Here is an 18327-nt window from a genome sequence, read left to right on the forward strand (position 1 = left end):
GGCAGATTCAGAGCCCGTTCCTTTCTGGGTGCAGGCTTTCCTCACCAACTTAAAAACCATGATGGAAGCAGATCTTTCTTTACTTGTTTTGTGGGGTTTTTTTTCCCCATATGGTAGGTTTTGGAAATAATAAAGATTTCCTTGCTCCCCCTCCTGCATCCTCCAAAGTGGATTTCACCTTACAGGTGTTACATTCAGTAAGCACTGAATCACTTGCTAAAAATCGGCCGAAAAAAAAAAAAAAACCTCTGGGCCTGAGCCACCAAAATGCTTTAAATTGGTTATTCTGTGCTAATCTTCAATGTTTTTGCTAAGTTTAGCAAGTTACTGGGGTTAGAAGATGACAAATTCAGCCCAGATCTAAGGACCTTACGCCACTTGCTGTTGGAGCTCGCTGACACTAGAGAGTCTAAGAACACAGCGAAGTTCTCCGCCGGGGTAACGCAAACTCAGTTAAAGTCATTTAACCGCCAACAGTTGAAAAGTTTCGGAAGAGACCGGAACAGCCGAAGGCCATGCGGCTCCGGACCCCGCCGTGCCAACGGCGGCGCGGCGGGGGAGGCGCCCAGGGGCGGGCCAGGGGTAGCCCGGGGAACCCCCGCCCGCCTCCGGCCGGCCGCCGCCGGGACACGGGGCTGGAAACCCTCGACGGCTTTCGTTTGGCTTTCTTTTTTTTCCCCCGATTCCTCCCGTGAATTGACTCCGGGCTTAAAAGAGTCCGCGCAAGAGGAGCTGTCGGCGGGCAGCCCCCCACCCCCGCCCTGCAGCGCTGCCGGCTGCCCGTCCCGGGGAGGCGCCGCGCCGGGCGGCTCCCTTGGCTCGGCGCCGCCGCGGGGTCACGCCTGCCCGGTGCGCGGCGCTGGGCTTTCCGAGCCGCCCGCCCGCCGCACCGCAGCCCCATGTCCGCGCTCCCCGCCGGTGCCGACATCAAGAGGGCTCTGGAGAACAGCCCCGAGACCAACATCGAGGATGAGCTGCCCGACGGGCCGCCGCAGCCGCGGCCCAAGAACTACCTGCTCCTCAGCATCCTCGCCTGCTTCTGTCCCGCCTATCCCGTCAACATCGTCGCCTTCGTCTTCGCCGTCATGGTGAGTAGCACCCCGCCGGGTGCCCAGGCGACATTCGGCTTGGGGCTGGGTGTTTGGCGGCGCGACCTCCGGCTCTCCGCGCCGGCCGCGGCGCTCCCGGCCGGTGCCGTCCGGGACCTGCAGGAGCAAATCGGGGCTGGAGGAGCCGTCAGGGTAACGGGCATCCAGCCGCCTTTTTAACCACTTGTCCCTGGCGCGTGTGGACAAAGTTAGGTGAGGCAGCGAGCCTGAGAGCATCAGCGGCTCAGTCGGGGTGTCCACTTAGCTATCCCAGCAGCAGATCTAAAATGTGGAGTGAAAGGCAGTTCAAATCAAGTTGTCAATATCAGGCTATCTAAGGAAAGGAGGTTTATCCCAATTAATGGGATTTGTTACATCAACTAACTTGCACCCTGAACTGGATATAGTATCTACGTGTGAAAATGGCAGTTGGGGAGCAGAAATCAGATTTGCAAAGGAACAGATGTGGTTTCTATTTCAGCTAATCAAACATGATAGAAGTGCCTTTTTTCCAGTAAACAGGTTCTTTAGTCTGATACTGTTTGCTAGAATAATACACACAACAATAACAAATGTAGGTTGTTGGCAAAAGCCCTTATAAAATTGATTATCAAGTACACTGAGAGAGCAGCCTTGCTCCTACAAGCCATAATTGATTTGCATAGTCCTTAATAACCCAGCAATCCTGTTAACTTCAAAAGATTGTTAGAACAAAATCTTCTTTGAGTCAAAAGTTGCAGAGTCAGATCCAGACTTTTCTAATAGGACACATGATCAGTGTAATCAGTAATACTGCAATGTATTTCTGTTGTTTGGGAGCTGAAAAGGGTTTAAAACATGTTCTGTATTTTCATCCTTTTCTCTGACAGCCAGGCTGAAAAGGTAGGTAAAAATATCGTTGTTTCTTTTTGCAATTAAGTATAAGAATAATTATATCTAAAATATACTAAAGCGCACTCTTCTAAAACTAGTAAGATTGATCAGAAATCACACCTAAATATTGGGATACATGCTTAAGCTTGAAAATTACTTAAAGGAGCTATTCCAAAGCCATCTTTACAACCTTTTTTGTCCAGATAAGTATTAGCTGTCATTTTATTTTTTTCTATGTGTTCATTTTCTTTGTTGTTAACTTAACTATACAATATACTCTTTTCCTTGATTTGAGAAGATTTGGTTCTCTTGGTACCCAGCATCCTTTCTGTCTGTGGACACTTAGGGTGCTATATAAAGTAATGAGAGCTGATGATCTGGGGCTGTGAGCATCTGTTCACTGTGACAGTGCTTTCACCAAAGCACTGGGGCTACGCAGAAGTTAACTGTCAAGGACAGAATTTGGCCTCTAAAGATTTTTGCACCCCATATGGAGAAATCTCCACCCACGCCCTAGTTGAAGTTCATGCAGGCTTTTGGAGTCAGGCTTAAGTAACTGTCACCAGGGGATATGTAGAAACCAGGGTGGGAAGAGCACTTCCTGAATGCTCAACAGTCTGTGCAGGTCTCAGCTGCCCACTCCCTTAAACGGGGGAAACAAAAACCAAACCAATAATCTCTACTGTATGTGAATGCCTTCTGTTTCAACATCTTTCTTACCAAAAACCTCTCCTTTTCCATTGCATGTCCACCTTCTTTTCCACAGCCTAATTCCCCTGCCTTTTAGAGTTGCAACCTGTAACTGCTCCATTAACCTCAGCTCCAGGTTCTGCCTTTTAACCTATGCTGGTTTTATTTCCACTTCTGCTGGGATCTACATCTTCCTCTCTTTCTCAGCTTGTTTCCTAGAGCTGCTAAGGGTTAACACTAAGATACAACAGTGGGTTATTTTCTTGTCTTACAGAAGATAGAGTCTGCAGAGCTTGCCTGAGATCTTGTGTCAGAAGAGATAAAGACCCATAAAAGTGGAGTTCGCTGTAAATTTCCACTTCCTAGAATGGGCCTGTAAGGAGAAGTCCTGTTGGCTTCTAGAGGGGTATGGTTCAGTACCCTGTTTGCCTGTCCTCCTTAAGTGCTCTCAATTCAGACAATGTTCTCACACTAAAAGTAGAGTCTGGGCTCTAACAAACCCCCAAATTAAATGACAGATTTGTCTTTAGTCTCTTCTTGTCTCTTGTGCTGCCCCATTTACAACTCCAACACTGGTTTCCTCACTTCTTTCTCACCTTTGGGGGCACAAACCTTACCATTTCAGATCTTAACTCCTTAACTATATTTTTAGAATCAACCTCTCCCAAGTTCTCCTTATTGTGATAATAACCTTTCCTTGTTTCTTACCTCCTTTGTGAAAGGAGTCTATTTCTCATGACAGGGGCAAGAGGATAGCTAGTAGAATGGACACTTAATGGCATCAGTGTGTTGATATATCGGCATTACAAGAGCTGCCCCCTCAAACTAGTTGCTGGTCACTTGCAGGTGTGAGGGTTGCCTGGCAGTTTTAGCAAATGGAGATCTGTTTTCCCCACAGTCCTGGCCAGGAGTCCTGGCTGTAGGATTACTGTTCTCCTCAGTATTCTTCTGCAGCTCCAGCCACGTGCCATCAGTTCTCCTGCTTCCTGTTGCTTCTAGCAGCTATATCATGTTGCTGTATGATTAGTTGGCTCACTCAACCCCAGAGGTGCCTTGCTTAGACTTTCCCTATTCTTTCTCACATAGGTGAGACCACAGCTATCAGGGCAGGAGTGTGGGGTGCAGGTACCAAGTCAGAAGGCTCATGTGACAAACGAGACTTCTCTGGTGTGAGCACTGAGCTCTTTGGCTCTTTATCTGCAGTGGTGTCTTCTCCCCCCGTTGTGAACCCGAAGAGCACTTAGCTGGCAGTGAACTAACTGCCAGTTGTATCTGAGACCTGGCTTAGGTGGACTGGCTGTATCTGACTTAAGGAATCAGAGCCAGAGGGAGGCTGTGGGACAGCTCTGAAAAATGCATCAGTTAGATATTTCTGATACTGGCACTAAGGTCTGATAGTTGAACAAACTTTGGCCTTTTTCAGTACAGCAGTCTTTATTTCAAAGATCTGTATGTTAGACTAGTCATCTAATTCCGTAGGGCCTTAGATTTGTAACAACTTCAAAACAGTCTCTCAAAAGCTATTTCCCCCGATTGCTCCTAACTTCCTCTTTACATTGACACATTTCTGTGTAATAATTTGTGTGTTTCAAACAATATATGTGGTCAAGCTGTGACAATCTTGGCTCATCTGCCTCTGATAGTAACAAGTTCTTTGACTGCATTTGTTACCCTTGGATTCAGATGCCTTGTCTGTATATTGGTTTCCCTAAGCAGAGACAACGAGCAAGAGGGTGGTAGAAGTCATGGGACAGCAAAGGATGGAACTTGCTTTCTGGGGGTCACCTCTTCTAATTGGGCTCCTAACGAACCATGTACAGTCTGTTGGCTTTAGTCAGGTCTGTGACTAGCATAGTGACGGGTGTTCCTGTACAGCTATACTTTTCTTTAGTTATAAAGTTTGTTTGGAAAGTTTATTATTTATACAGCTTTTTTTAAGTAGCTTGTAGGTACCTGGACATCTAACACCGTATGGGACAGCCTGTACCTACTTCAGGAGTATTAAACAACAAGGCTTAGCAGCTGTTCTTAAGCATTTTTTGCATGGCCCTTATCTTTGCAAACTGGTAAGCTTGCCCTCTGCAACAACATTTTCAACCTGCCCCCAGAGACACAGAAGCCCTGCACTTGTTCACATGCCGCTATGCAGCCTGCAGAGCAAACTCCCCTTTCATTGTGTCCTGCTCCTTACCTGCCTGTTTCAGTTGCCAAAAAGCAGAGATCAAGCCTGGTTCTGAATTGCTCCCCAAGTCCCCCCTCTTCTTTCTCTTTCCCTTGTAAGTTGTTCTCACACTGAGGAGTCATACTGAGCCAGCATGTCTCATTCTTCCTTTGGTCTGAACTAGAGAGAGTGTTTCATTTCCAGGCACAGCCAAATAAGGTTTGTTGCAGCCTGGCTTATGGAAAGCACAGGAAATGTTGATCAGAGGACCTCAGTCTGGTCTGCACAGATTTGTAAGAGATGTAGAGGAGAATTTCTGAAGTAATTTAGTATTCTTTCTGCTTTTGCCATAAACGGTGCTCTGGGAACGTGAAACAGAAGATGCACATTAAAAGGGATTAATAGTTTGTAGATAATTCAGTAAATTTCTGTTTATATGAGGTTAAGTTGCTTCATTGTTGAACTGAGAATATCTCTTATAAATAGATGTGTGTGAACGTGGTGAAGTCACTGAGATTGCCCAAGTAAATAAGCAGCTGCGGAACTGCGGCTTTAATTTAGTTTATGACTTCATAGTGAGCGAGGTAGCAGAAACCTGAGAAATCATATGGTATTAGGTTGAAAGTGGCTGAAATTTGTTTTAAAAGTTGGACAGACCAAGTGTTGCACACAGATGCTGTATTCTGTATATATTGTCTAGTCCTTGGAAATAAACAGATGTAACATTTAAGGCTTTAACAGTTAATGTTGTCTGTGTCTAACATTGAAAACTGGAAGCTTGATGCAAGGGCCCTTTGAAGCAGACAGAAGTAAATGAATTTCAGAGAGCTTTGCATCAGACCCCAACCACTCCCCCAAAACTCTTATTTTTTCTTGAATGCTGTCCATGTTATGCTATTTAATTTAAACCTCTTAATAAAGAAACTTTTGTCTCCTTCCTGTCTCTCCCAAATCCTCTTTATCATTAATGCTGTTTTCCTCCTCTTCATCATGGATTTGTATTAAAATGACATTATTTATTAAAGTGCACAGGGTGAATTATTTATGCGGTACCTGCAGAAATCCCATAGACATTCTCCAGACTTCCTAAATACATTAGTAAAATTGCACAGAACTGCAGGCTGGTGCTGCTATGACTTGCTTACAACTCTGTCTCATTCTTGAGACCACATGTGTGCGGAACTGAGTTTAGAGTGTTTGCAGGACCACGCTCTAGATGTCATGCAAAGTGAGTCCTTTGATGGGTGGGGAGAACAAAGTCAGGGTTGGGGTGTCAGTGATGCTTCTCCATGTTTCTCCCTGTAGCTACAGTTACATTCATAGTTGCTGTCAGAGGCAGGAGGAGAAGTCAGCATGCAGAAGACCAAGACAAGCCAAGTTTCTCCTGATACTCCTTTTATTGACCTTCCTGAACGTATTTTGAGAAAACCTAAGAAAGCTTTTCTCCTGTAGACAGGACTGCTGAAAACAGTGGAGAACTTAGCTGAGGGGGAACTGTGCCAGCCACCCTTTGTAACAGGAGGCTGCACTGATGGGGAACCAGAGGTGCCATCATCCTATTTGACTATGTGTTTGTGTCGGTCTCTCATTTCCATTTCTGTCCTCTTTCCCCACTATATCCTTTAAGTCTGCTAGCCAACCTCAATGAAACTTGACAGCAGAGCAGAGGTATTAGCGATATTCTTTAGGGAAATAAAACAGAGAAATGTTTAGGCATGTAGGCTTCCAGGAAGAGAAAAAAATGTATCAGTGCTCTCTTTAAGGGCAAGAGTGCATCAGCAGCTCAGCCTTTCTTAGACACCAGAGAATAAGTACCTGCACTTATCCTTGAGATGCAATTCTAGGAATATAGGCTTCATTGCTTTGGGACTGTCTTGGCACGAGTGATCTTACTGCAGTGCTAACACCAAGGATGCATCTAGCCCATTAACTTCTGTGTGCTCACTAATCGACAGAACACACACAGATAATGTCCCTAATTATTTTTCTGCTTGGGAAAAAAGGCTCTACAGCAATGCTTGGTATCCTCTGAAAGTTCATTCCTTTCCTACTCTCCACAGTCTCAGAACTTCACTCTGTTGAAATAGCTGTTACTCTATCTTTGCTACAGGAAGTGATTTTTAACTAAAGCCCTTTTGTAATAGCACTTGGTGATACCTCATGCAGTCATTTTCTAAAGACAACCTGAATTATTTAGTCCACAGAACAGTTCATTTGCTCAGGTCCCTATATTTCTCCCCCTGCATCTCCTGTTTCTGGGAATTCCCGTTTCCTGGAATACTTAACGAGATACTGAAGAACAGGTTATGATTAACCTGATTCCCCGAGGAATTATGCTGAGATAGTTCAGTAGTGTAATCTGATAAATAAATCTGGACTGAATGTCATGGTTTATGAACTCAAACTCTCCTGATCTTACAAAATAATTCTTAGTAATAATACTCTTTTTAAAAATTCTTTGATAGCATCTTATTCTTGGGAAAAAGTTACTACAAACTGTGTTAGACTCATGTACTAGAATACTTCAGTGTCTTTCACTGAATCTTTTCTTTTAAAAATATGGTCTGGTTAAAACAAAAATTAATTCAGAAAATCCTACAGTCTGTCTCACAAAAGAGTAGGAGATTAGAGTGGTCCTATCACACCTTGCAATCTCTGCAGGTAACGAATATAAAGCATCTGCTAAATCATGGGTGGATAAACTCAGGTCTGTTGAGATAATATCCGTATGTCTGATGCATACCTCAGGATGTATACGATAATAATTATCAGTGTGTTCCAAAAATGCAAAGGGACAGAATTTCTAGCCCATGAAGATGGCACTTAGATGTTTTGTTCAGATGATCTACATTTCTTTGGTTTGTTTTTTTTTCCCACCACCAGCAAACTACCTATTAATTCTTCAAAATTTGTTTTCAAAAGTAAAACATTGGAAAAATAGGAAATTAGTAAGCTTTTTTTAAGATGTTTTCCTGAGGCTTAAAATGCAGCCTATTTATGCTCCTTTTCATGCTTATGGTCCCATAAAGCATAAGAGTTTATTTCGCTGCTAGTGAAGTGGCCAACTAGCAGTTCACATATACTACAAAAATATTTCCAGAGATAAAAGCCACTGATTTATGCAAGTGGGTGGATTAGAGTTGATTTGACAGCTCTTATGCTGGTGTGTACAAGAAAACTCATCATATGAATATAGCCTCACCACTGAAAATAAAAGAACTGTAGTTCAAATGAAATGTGCCAGAAATGAGTGGAACGGAAAACTGGACTCCCTGCTTACCTTGGACTGTCAGCAGTGGAGGTTTATTTTTACAAAGCAAACCACCATTTTCTGAAGTCCTACGTGCATAGAACTTAATGTTAGTTCAAAGCAGTCACATTGGTTTGTGTACAGATTTCTCTTTAAAAAAATTCACAAACTCTCTGTTTCTCTTCTACAGGCTTTAAACAGTTATAATCAAGGAGATATAGAAGGGTCAAAAAGACTGGGTCGCAATGCACTCTGGGTTGCTGTTGCATCAATTATCATTGGCCTTGTCATCATTGGAATCTATTGCGTAGTTCATTTCACAACGGTAAGCAAAATGCTACTAGTTCCAACGCAGGCAGTTTTTCTCTGTGCACGGGCTTCAGAATAAGAAACTAAAGATTGTCAGAACTCTCTGCTAATGTTAAAATTTAGGGATGCATGCACGTTTTCCAAAAGAGCAATTTTACTTTTTCTTATTTTGCAATTTAGAAAATTCTGTCGTCTGTGGTTAAATGCAAATGACTGTGTCGTAGCAGCAGTGGATTTTCTAGACACTCTTGCAACTCTCATAGGTTTTTCCAGTTTAGGCCAGTTGCTTTTTGTTTTTTCTGCCTCTCAGTTTCACCATCTGCAAAGCCAAGTGCATAGAGATCCTTAGATTTCAGGTAATAGAGTCCCCAGGTGCTAATTTTCAGTCTCATAATCTGTCCAACATGTCTTTTTTAACTTTCCAAGGAGAAGATGACAGTCAATTACTATTTTACTGTTTGATATTAAGGTGACCATAACTATATCAAAAGTGACCACAAGTGTAATTTTGACTTGGCTTGCTGTGGGAGAAGGTTGCTTACTCTCAGTGCTGTGTAATGGACCTGCCTTTGTACACCTGGAACAACAGCAAAGAAGCTCAACAAATGAATTGCTGTCTACACAGTGGTTACCCAGATGGATTATAAGTTTATTTGGAAAAAAGGAGAGAAGTAGTTAGGGTATTGATATCCTTTCTTAAGGTTGTGCAGCAATATGTTCTTTTCTCCATAGTAATGTGCGCTTCCCATTGAAATAACCAATTTAAATAAATTTATTATTGGCTGTTTTGGTTGGAGAGCCTTTCAGTGCACTGTACAAACATGTATAAACTATAAACAGAGATCACCTCATCCACCACTGAAATGCAAACATCTCTGGGGAGTAGAATGGAGTAGCTGGTTAAACGTGTACAACATTTTCGGACAAAATCTTGAAGTACGCTATATTGAACTGCATGGAAGTTAGTGGAGATGGGGTCCATTTCTCTGGGATATTAGTGGATGATGCCGCAGAATCAGAAGCTTACTGTATATTCATTAATTTCCCATGCATTTTGCAAGCATGAATCTCTCTCTAGCTCATCTTGTGTTCAGTTTGTTCAGCCCTCACAGGTTTAAAACCAAGTCACTTCAGGCTGGGTGTGCCAAGTTTTGTAATTGACAGCAGCAGTAAATTTCTCTGTTCGCTTCTACTACCTTACTCATCATTTCTCAGACAAGGATAGCAGGTCAATAATTTTTTTTTTAAGTAGGAGGAGAGAAGGGCAGCATGAGGAGTGGTAGACAACACTGACCTGAAGCATTCACATTAACCAGGGCACACTACTTACATTTAGTTGTAGTCAACATTTCACTTCTGCTACAGTAGGACTCTGTGTGCTGAATGTGTGAATGCTTCTTTGTGCCTGCTGCCAGATATTAGAGGTAGTTAGCACTTTGCTTCTAGCTAGTATTTGTAAGCACCTCTCTCTCTCCTACCCTCAGGGAATTAAGTAGCAGTAAATCAGTATAATACAACTTTATGGTTTTTTCTTAAGTTTTGTCTTTTGAGGATTTTTTTAAATTGGTTTTGGTGGCTTTTGAAGAGAAAAATCTCTGTGTTAGATGGAAGCATTGCCAGGCGCCTCGGAACCCTCAGCACACTGCTGGGATATTAATTTCTGTATTCAATGAATAGTTTCCATAGAGGTCTCTTGGCCAAATGGTACTTTGAGTTTTGTGGGGACTCGGTCTGCTCTCTGGCTTTCCAGTCTCTTTACTACACACCTTCTCCGCTCACCTGTCACCCTCCAAAGAGCCCTTGTTTCTAAGAAACTGTTTGATGGGAGCAACAATCTTCTTTATTCTTCTGATGTGAAAATGAGTGAATGAGAGCACCCAACTGGCCTTTTCACCCTCCATGCTTACCTGCATCCCCTTTGTTGCCTTGCCCTTGGACATTTATATTTTACACTAAATCGTCTTTGAGTTTGACATGCCACTGATGTGGATGGCATTGCATGCTCCATGCAGTTATCTCACATCCATTTGTACTTTGGTCATGATTATTTACTACCAGCCACTTCACACTCTGCTAATGTGAAGCGAGTGTAAATTACTGCTTTGCTAACTTTAATATATATCCTTCAGTATTAGTAAGATAGTACAAAATAGCCTTAATATAATATGACAGTCAGCCCTGTAACTGGTTTATTTGATTACCATTAGGCACAGATTTGATGTTTCCATGACCTAAACATGCATTTTTACTGAAAGTTAATTTAGACTTCAGCAATATGTATGAAAAGCATGACCCTTCCAGGATTCATTACTGTGTGTTTTATCCACATGAAATTCATCAGCTACCATATTACCCAGTTGCTCCTGGTGACGTTCCTTGTGGCTTCTTTTGGTCTTCAAAGGATAACAAGTCTCATTGCAAATTACCATTGGGAGTACCCCCTTGTATTCTCCTTCCATATTCTTATGTATCTCTCCCTAGAGTTTGTTGTTTACCACCCTACCATCCCATTTCTAACCTGTGTTAGTACGTTATCTGTTCTCCCATGACTGCTAGAACTTCTCACAGAGGGTGTCACTTGAGTATTCACAAACCTTTTGATAAGTTTCACTAGTTCATTCTGATTTATCCGTGGTTCTGCTGACAGTATCAAAGATGCAAGGTGTAATGAGTTTGAGGGCTGAATGAGCCTTGTGAGTTCTTCCACAACGTCCTAGGTCTGTGCTTCTGGAAGGCAACAACCTGAGACAACCAAGTCAGGTTGGCAGGAGGGAATCTCTATCAGTTGTTACACAGCTTTTCCTCTTGGTACAGAAACTCGGTTGAGGCTCAGCTGGCTCTGAAGTCTCCTTCAAAACAACTTCTCACCTTCTTCCAGGGGGCTGGCTACAGATGTCCTGCAAATGCAGATCTGCAGGCCAAGGAGGAACCTTCCTTCTCCTGCCAGAAGTCACAAACTTCAGTCTTTCCTCGTCATGGAAGTCTCCATTCAGTTCTTGTTCAAGTGTAGTCTTTAGTTATTCATCCTTTGCTTTGTGGAGCTCAGGCACTCCCTTCTCCAAAGTCTCTGTGAAGACTGTGTTGGTCTCCTGTTTGTACACTCTGTTGGAGTGCAGTCTGCTCACCTCCTCCAGAAGCCCTTTTCCCTGGAGACTCAGTGCTTCAGACAGAGTACAGCTCCCACCGGAGAGTCCACCAACATCCCAGCCCCAAAGACAGGTGGCAGGCACTTCCCGGAGCTGCAGCCTGGACAGCTACATCCTCCTTCCAAAGCTTTGCGTCAGGGCATCTGAGATGCCAGGCAGTTGCTTCAGCAGTTTTGGGGACTGTGCCCTGTGACTTATTACCACCAGTGTTGCATAGTCCCAAGCAGTCCCTTCTGTCTTCAACAGAGTTTCTGGGTCTCCTTCTGTACAATCTCACAACTTAATTGCTAAAAACCCTCTTTGCCGCTCTTGAGCATCTCTCATTGAAACCACTGTGAATTGAGTTCTCAAATACTTCTCCATCTCTGGACCCAGATTCCTTCAGCATTCACTGGAAAGTAATTTCCTCTCTGTGAATGGTATTTCTAGAAGATCAGTTCAATGAGATCAGTGCGTAACTTGCTGAATTTCAGTAGCCGTTGAGTATCAAAACCCACATGCCCTATTAAAAATTCCAACCAAAATTATCCATTTGTTCCCACATCTCCTCCTCTGCCTTTTCAGTACCCAAACCTACTACGCGTTCCATCTTGCTTAGGAAAGGGGTTAAGTCGTGTGCTTTAAGCAGAGCTGAGGAGGGCTCCTATGGTACTCCGCATGCCTCAGCCAAGAGAAAAGCATCTAGTCAGGGGTGTTGAGGGTAGAAATGGTAGAAGCTGCAGAGGGAGGAAGTGCAAGAAATTTCTGCTTTGAACGAACAGTGACACTATATCCCCAGTGATACCCCCAATAATACTGGTAGACTTGGCAAGAGGAAGACCCTTCACTTCCCAGAAAAAGGGGGCTCTGAGCCCCGAGCTTCCTTGCCTGACTTCTTTGGTTTATTCAGTTGCAGAACAACGGTAGCACAGGAATAACAGCAGGCAACAGCTATGTGTGCATGGAAGAAACAGCCTTGACTCTTCATTTTGAAGATTTACTTCATGCTAAGCCAACTCAGCGCTTCTACTGCTTCCGTGGAGAGCTTCATTTGCCTTTAACACTGGCATGTTATCCTTAGCAAACGTACATTAAGATACATAGTGATACCTATATATAGCCTGGAACAGGGCCCACACGATGCTTGGGAACCATCTACCTTCTGCAGTCTTGACCCTGAATGTAGACAAGGGGAAGCCATCATTTGCATCATTGGAGTTAACAGCCCGGCAATAAAACTTGTCTGTCTTGATCAACGTAAACTGGTGTTTTCCTCGTTCTGCTGAGGAACCACTGAGTCTTAAGCTGTGGCATATGCTGACTCAGGGCTGTCCCTCATTCCACACTAGGCCAAATTTATTCTTAGTCCATTCTGTAACTTTTACCCTCTCCTGCACTCCTACCTTGCCAGTCCTGAATGCTGAATTACACTTCCACTGCTTGCTCAGATGTAACTTAAACCGGTATTTATGTCATCACTGAGTCTAGCCCTGCATATGTGCCCATAGGCATGTTGTCCATCAAGAACTGCAGTGAGAAAAGGGATGTATTTGTCTTCCATAAGGAGACGTCATTACGAACTGAAACAGTGCAGAGCTGTGTGCCATAGCCTGTGCATGGCCTTAATTTGCTGTAATGTGCCTGGTTAGAGTAAATGGCAAGATACCTAATGATAGGCGACACTCAGCTCTAAACCATATCCTCAATCCTGCTTCTAGTTCTGATGTCTTTGTGTATACAACGTCTTTCTTAAGACACACAAAAAAAAAAAAACACCAAAGAGAAGGGCTGCAAGGTATGAAAAAGTATGAAAAGACAAAATAGACACTATCTCTTTGGCTTGGGAAAGAAAGACTTAAGAATTGGAGTTAAAAGCAGTGAAATAAAGAGTGATTATTTGTTCTCCCTTATGAATGAGATAAAGGGGCATCAGAGGAAAGCAGCTTTAAACAAGAAGGTACTTTTCCATGTGACATACAATTCAGCTCTAGGACTTACTCCTTCTGGTTGCTGTGGATACAAAAAATACAAATTATTTGAAAACGCAACTAGTGAAGGTACCAAAAAAAAGCTTAAATGCAAAGATGCAGATATAATCTCGGGCTCAGAAAGTATCTAAGCTGCAGATTGCCAGAGCTGGAAGGCAATAAAGGGAGAAATATCACCCTGGATGTAGCCTTTTCTTATACAGTCCCTTTAGGCATTTGTAACTTGTCGCTATCAGAGATGGGATGCTGCGAAGATGGCTGTTTGCTCTGACCCAGCACCACTATTCTTATGCTCCTTCATGAAGCCTGTTACTAGACTGTCCACTGACTTGAATGGATTTGGAGTCAGCCTTCCCGTCCCTTCCTAAGTATTTTGATCAGTAAAAGCTAGTAATTTTGTCAGCAAATGAGGGCTCTCCAGTAGTTCACGATCTGTGTTTTAAGAGCAGTCTCCAAATTTTTGGAGCAGGTTCCAAATTCTGTTTTGTTTTGCTTTTTGATAACACAAGACGCTTGGTGTCTTTGCATTTCATTTGAGTCCCACTGGCAGGATTTAGGGAAACAACCCTGGGCTGCAAACTCCTTACTTAAGTGAAGGAGGCCTCAATACCTGAGGTCTCCATACCAAACCATTTTCTTAACTGGATCTCAACATGTCATATTCTACTTCATGCTACCATGGGAATTGTGCATTCTTATTCCATAGCCTGTTAGTAGTCTGAAACAATATGCAGCTTCTTACAGCACATACTTTTAGACTACCTCTAGTGTCTGAGTGACGCTTGACAATGCTGCTCAGGGCAGAACTGGAGTTCACATGAGTTTTGCTTCCCAGTTGAGCCACAAAGCATATCATATAAAGCCCATGTCTTTTGTACACCTCTCTAGTGGTTCTCTGCAGTCTAGGTAAGTAGGAGTGAGTCAAGTAGAAATGTGGAGAACTAGTAAGAGGTGTTAGAGTGAAGTAAAGACACAAGCTTTTCTGTAGAGCGCTGACTGAGATAGCGACAGTTTTGGTATGAGGAAGGGTAGCCAGAGTACTGAAGGAAAGGAATGCAAGAAACTCCTGCCAATGGACCAGTGTCCAAGACTTTTTTAATTCACATCAGAAGTTCGTTGTCTTTGTTTATATTGAACCCCAGGGCCACAGGCAGGGCAGAATTATCTTCTGGTAATAACTTGTATGAGAAGGGTAGTCGTGTTTGGCGACTTTGGAGTTTCGTGCAAACCATTATGATATTTTAATGCTTTCGCAGAGGAGTGTGAACTTCTGACCCCTTCTTTAATCTCACTTGATCTAGAACTTCACCCCAAGGAAGTCACAGAAATACCACCTGTCAGCATGGCTTCAAAGGAAGACAGACAGACTGTGCGGAAAGTACCAGCTTATACTGTTTCATAATCAGTAGCGTCTTAAATCAAGCATATGGGCAGTAATGCAACATTGGTAATTGCTGGTAAAAGGAAAAGGAGTAAGCATTTAGACTGTGCACCAGGGACAGATGTATACATACATTTTTCTTACTCACTTATAAATAATTCTTCAGGGGGAAAAGGCATGCAAGATTATTTTTAATATCTCTGCTGTCCTTTTCCTGAGGCTCTTAAAAGCCTTTGCAGCCATTTCACTGAGTGCCTGTCTCTCTTTCAGAGACAGAATAAACTGAGGGCCAGTATGATGACAGGAATTACACAGCCAGCCTTTAGATCCTTGCGTTGCCAATCCTGTTCTCTGTACCTCACCACAGAAAAAAAAAGGGTCAAAGAAGACTACCTGCTTTTTGCCTGTAACTGGTAGAGCACAGAGTCTGAAGTCAGGGCATTCCTATTGTCTTTTACCCACATTAATTCTTGGTGTCCACCTAGCCAGTGAGCTCATACTGCTGCTTTTCTGTCAGTAAGGGCACTAACTGATTATTTCCTTGATACCCTACCTCTTTTTACTGGATTTGTAAAAATGTAAAAGGTTAAAGTCCTCTACCTGTCTATCAAACATGTTCAGTCAGCTCAGAGGCTGAGTAGTGGGCAGACACATGTAGATGCACAGAGGCAATGTGATTACATCAGCGTAATTTCCTTAGCAAACCATACTAAAAATTCTAGTCCAGTTGTTTCATCTGTTTATGGAGGAAATGACCCCACAATAGATTCTGCCCATTGCAGTCCTGAGTAGCATCCAAGAGACAATCAACAAAGGAGTTAATGCTGTCTGCAGGATATATTTACTGTTTAGTGCCTCATGTCCTAGATCGCTCTTAAAGGAGCTGCTAAAAGGTAGCTGCTTGACAGAAAAGGTATCTCAGGACTCTAGCAGAGAGCCCAGCATCCAGGGACAAGTCAGTGAGATTAGTACATCCAGGGGTAATATCTGAGACCTACCTTCCACACAAGAATTTGAGGGAATTTCTCAGATCTTTCCTCTCCTAATGCAGATGCACAAGAGAAGTTACCCAGCCCTTTAAAAACCTCTGTCATATATTGCTGTTGTATTTACCAAGTCATCTACTGCTGAAAGTATTGTTCTTGCCTGACTGTTTTATGTGCCACTTAAAGGAAGCAGAGATGCTGTTGGCCTCATGAAACTTTGTGAGATAAGAGCCCATTTCCTGGCAATGAAAGATCCTAACTTGCATTGATTCAGGTAACCCAGTTTAAAAATTCAGTTCAGATTGACAGATGACCGGTGCTATTAGAAACTTAGCTCTTTGATTCAAAACTGTATTGAACCACTAATCTAGAGGGATGTTTGTTAAGAGAACAAGTGCCACTAATGTGGCATAATGTATCCATTAGATCTGTAGAATTAATAATTTAAATTCACAAGGCAAACTCTCTGTCTTTTCCTCCTTTAAAAATACATATTTCTGTGTCCTTGCAGCATGCTATCTGAAGACCAGGACTGCACTTGGAGGATATCATCATGTAAATCTCAGGAGGGGAAAAAGAAGAAGAGAAGGAAACCCTTCATTCCAGACTATTAGATTTGACCCTACAAGTCTGCAGAGGCATGTTGCTGGTGGATGAACTGATAGTCCAGTTAGTTAATCAGCATGGCGTGACCAGGTTTTCAAAATTATTTATTTATAAGGAATCTCGGTATAAAGCAGCATTTTCTTTTTTACCATAATGTATAATGAGATCTTGCCCCCGAAACTCCCTTTTCTTTCTCATTACATGGAATGTGTGCTGGATCCATGTTGTTCCCTGGCTGACCCTAGCCAGGCAAAGCCGACATACCTAGACTGTTTGTAGTGTGCAATGTAAGATCTGATGCACAGCCCACTGAAGCTAGTAGAAGAACTCCTGTTGCCTCGAATGGGTTTTGGATCAGGCCATTAAGGATTTTTTTATTACTTTAAAATAGTCTCAGCATAACACAATTGTAACCATGGGTTTGTGATTTTATCCTGCTGTGTGATTTTTATAATGCCGTGGGCATACTCTGACTCAGCGGCTGCTTTCTTCTGTCATCCTCAGCTTTTAGGTCTTTACCTTGGATTTTTAACCACCTGGGACCGATTTCAATCACTTGATTATTAAGAGACACTCTTCTTCCATAGCATCCATATTTTTCTTAATGATTTATTTTTGTTTTGTTGTCTTTCATTGTTGAACTCCCTTGACTTAGCTCCAGTCCTGCATTAAAGTTGCACTGATCATATTTTCTTCTTTAAACTTCACATATGTAAGAAGTTCCTATTTTTTTATTTGACAAAAGATCTTCTTTTGAAATAGATGTTCTTCTTCATCTCTTTGTTATTGTTCCTCTAGCAAGTCACATAGTTTCATTGTGTTCTGCTTTGTTCATGTCTTTTTCTGTTTAGTTCATCCTCTCATATTGCTATGAATAGCCTATATATCAATGCAGTTAGAGATGGACAGACTTTTGTATCCTTACATAGTTACATACACTCTTGCTGATCCTAAGATATTACTCAGTGAACAGCCTTAGGTTACAGAATCGATGGCCCCTAAATTACTGCAGTTTCTTGATACCTATGAAAATTTAGCATGGGACAGCTGAAAACAGTTTGAAATAATATATTTGTTTTGTCACACAAGTATTGCGTGTTAAAAAAAGTAAGCTCTGGTGCGCATTAAAACAGATGTCTACATCTTCAGTGCTTGTTGCTCCATTTGCTTTAATTGTTACTACATCTTCAAGGAACCTATGCCAACTTACACTTACTCTCCTTGCACTAACATAAATCTGGACCGACTACCCAGAAATGCATGGGAGTTTTGCAGGTGCAAGTGAGAAAAGAATCATGCCTGGCAGGAGTACAACTACCTATTAAAAAAATAATAATCTCCCAGAAACCTTTACCTGTTAAAGCATATGCCTGGAAGTAGCATGTATTTTCTGTGCCTTGATATTATACTTTTAATGTGCTTTTTCGCTTTTCTTTCTTCCAAATTCTGTTTTTCATTGAAGTCAGTGATGCATCACCTATCCTTAATTACTCCAGTATAAAACTTCACGAACACTGGTGAAATCAGTTGATTTCTTCAGCATTTACACTGATCGAATTTGTCCACGTGGGAATCTTGCCACTGATGTTGCTGATCCCAAGAATTGGCTGTTCTGTGAACTCCTCTTTGGTTTTTGAATACTATTTCAATGGTCTGATACGTCTTGTGGGACTTTTAGTAGCTTGCCTTATTATCAGGTATGATACAACTGTCATTGAGAACTGGAATAAAATTACTTTTAATTCATGTCCATTCTGGTATGTGGGAAGTGTCTTTCCTAAGTTTTGTTGCCTTTTCTATTTTAAAGAGTAACATCCCTTTTTCTAACCCCTTGGACAGTTTCAGAAGAAAGCGAATCAAAGTAAAAGCA

At 42.3% G+C, this 18327-nt stretch overlaps 1 protein-coding gene across 1 annotated transcript; it reads left to right on the plus strand.

Moving 5' to 3' along the window:
* The first annotated feature begins 899 nt into the window (after positions 1-899).
* On the plus strand, positions 900-18094 carry TMEM233 (transmembrane protein 233). The gene is given in 4 exon segments (XM_059827956.1): positions 900-1088; positions 8253-8388; positions 17902-18000; positions 18003-18094. Coding segments are annotated over 4 exon segments (516 nt in total).
* The last annotated feature ends 233 nt before the right edge of the window (positions 18095-18327 follow it).

The sequence above is a fragment of the Gavia stellata genome, chromosome 21 (assembly GCF_030936135.1).
Source record: "Gavia stellata isolate bGavSte3 chromosome 21, bGavSte3.hap2, whole genome shotgun sequence".
Taxonomy (NCBI): Eukaryota; Metazoa; Chordata; class Aves; order Gaviiformes; family Gaviidae; genus Gavia; species Gavia stellata.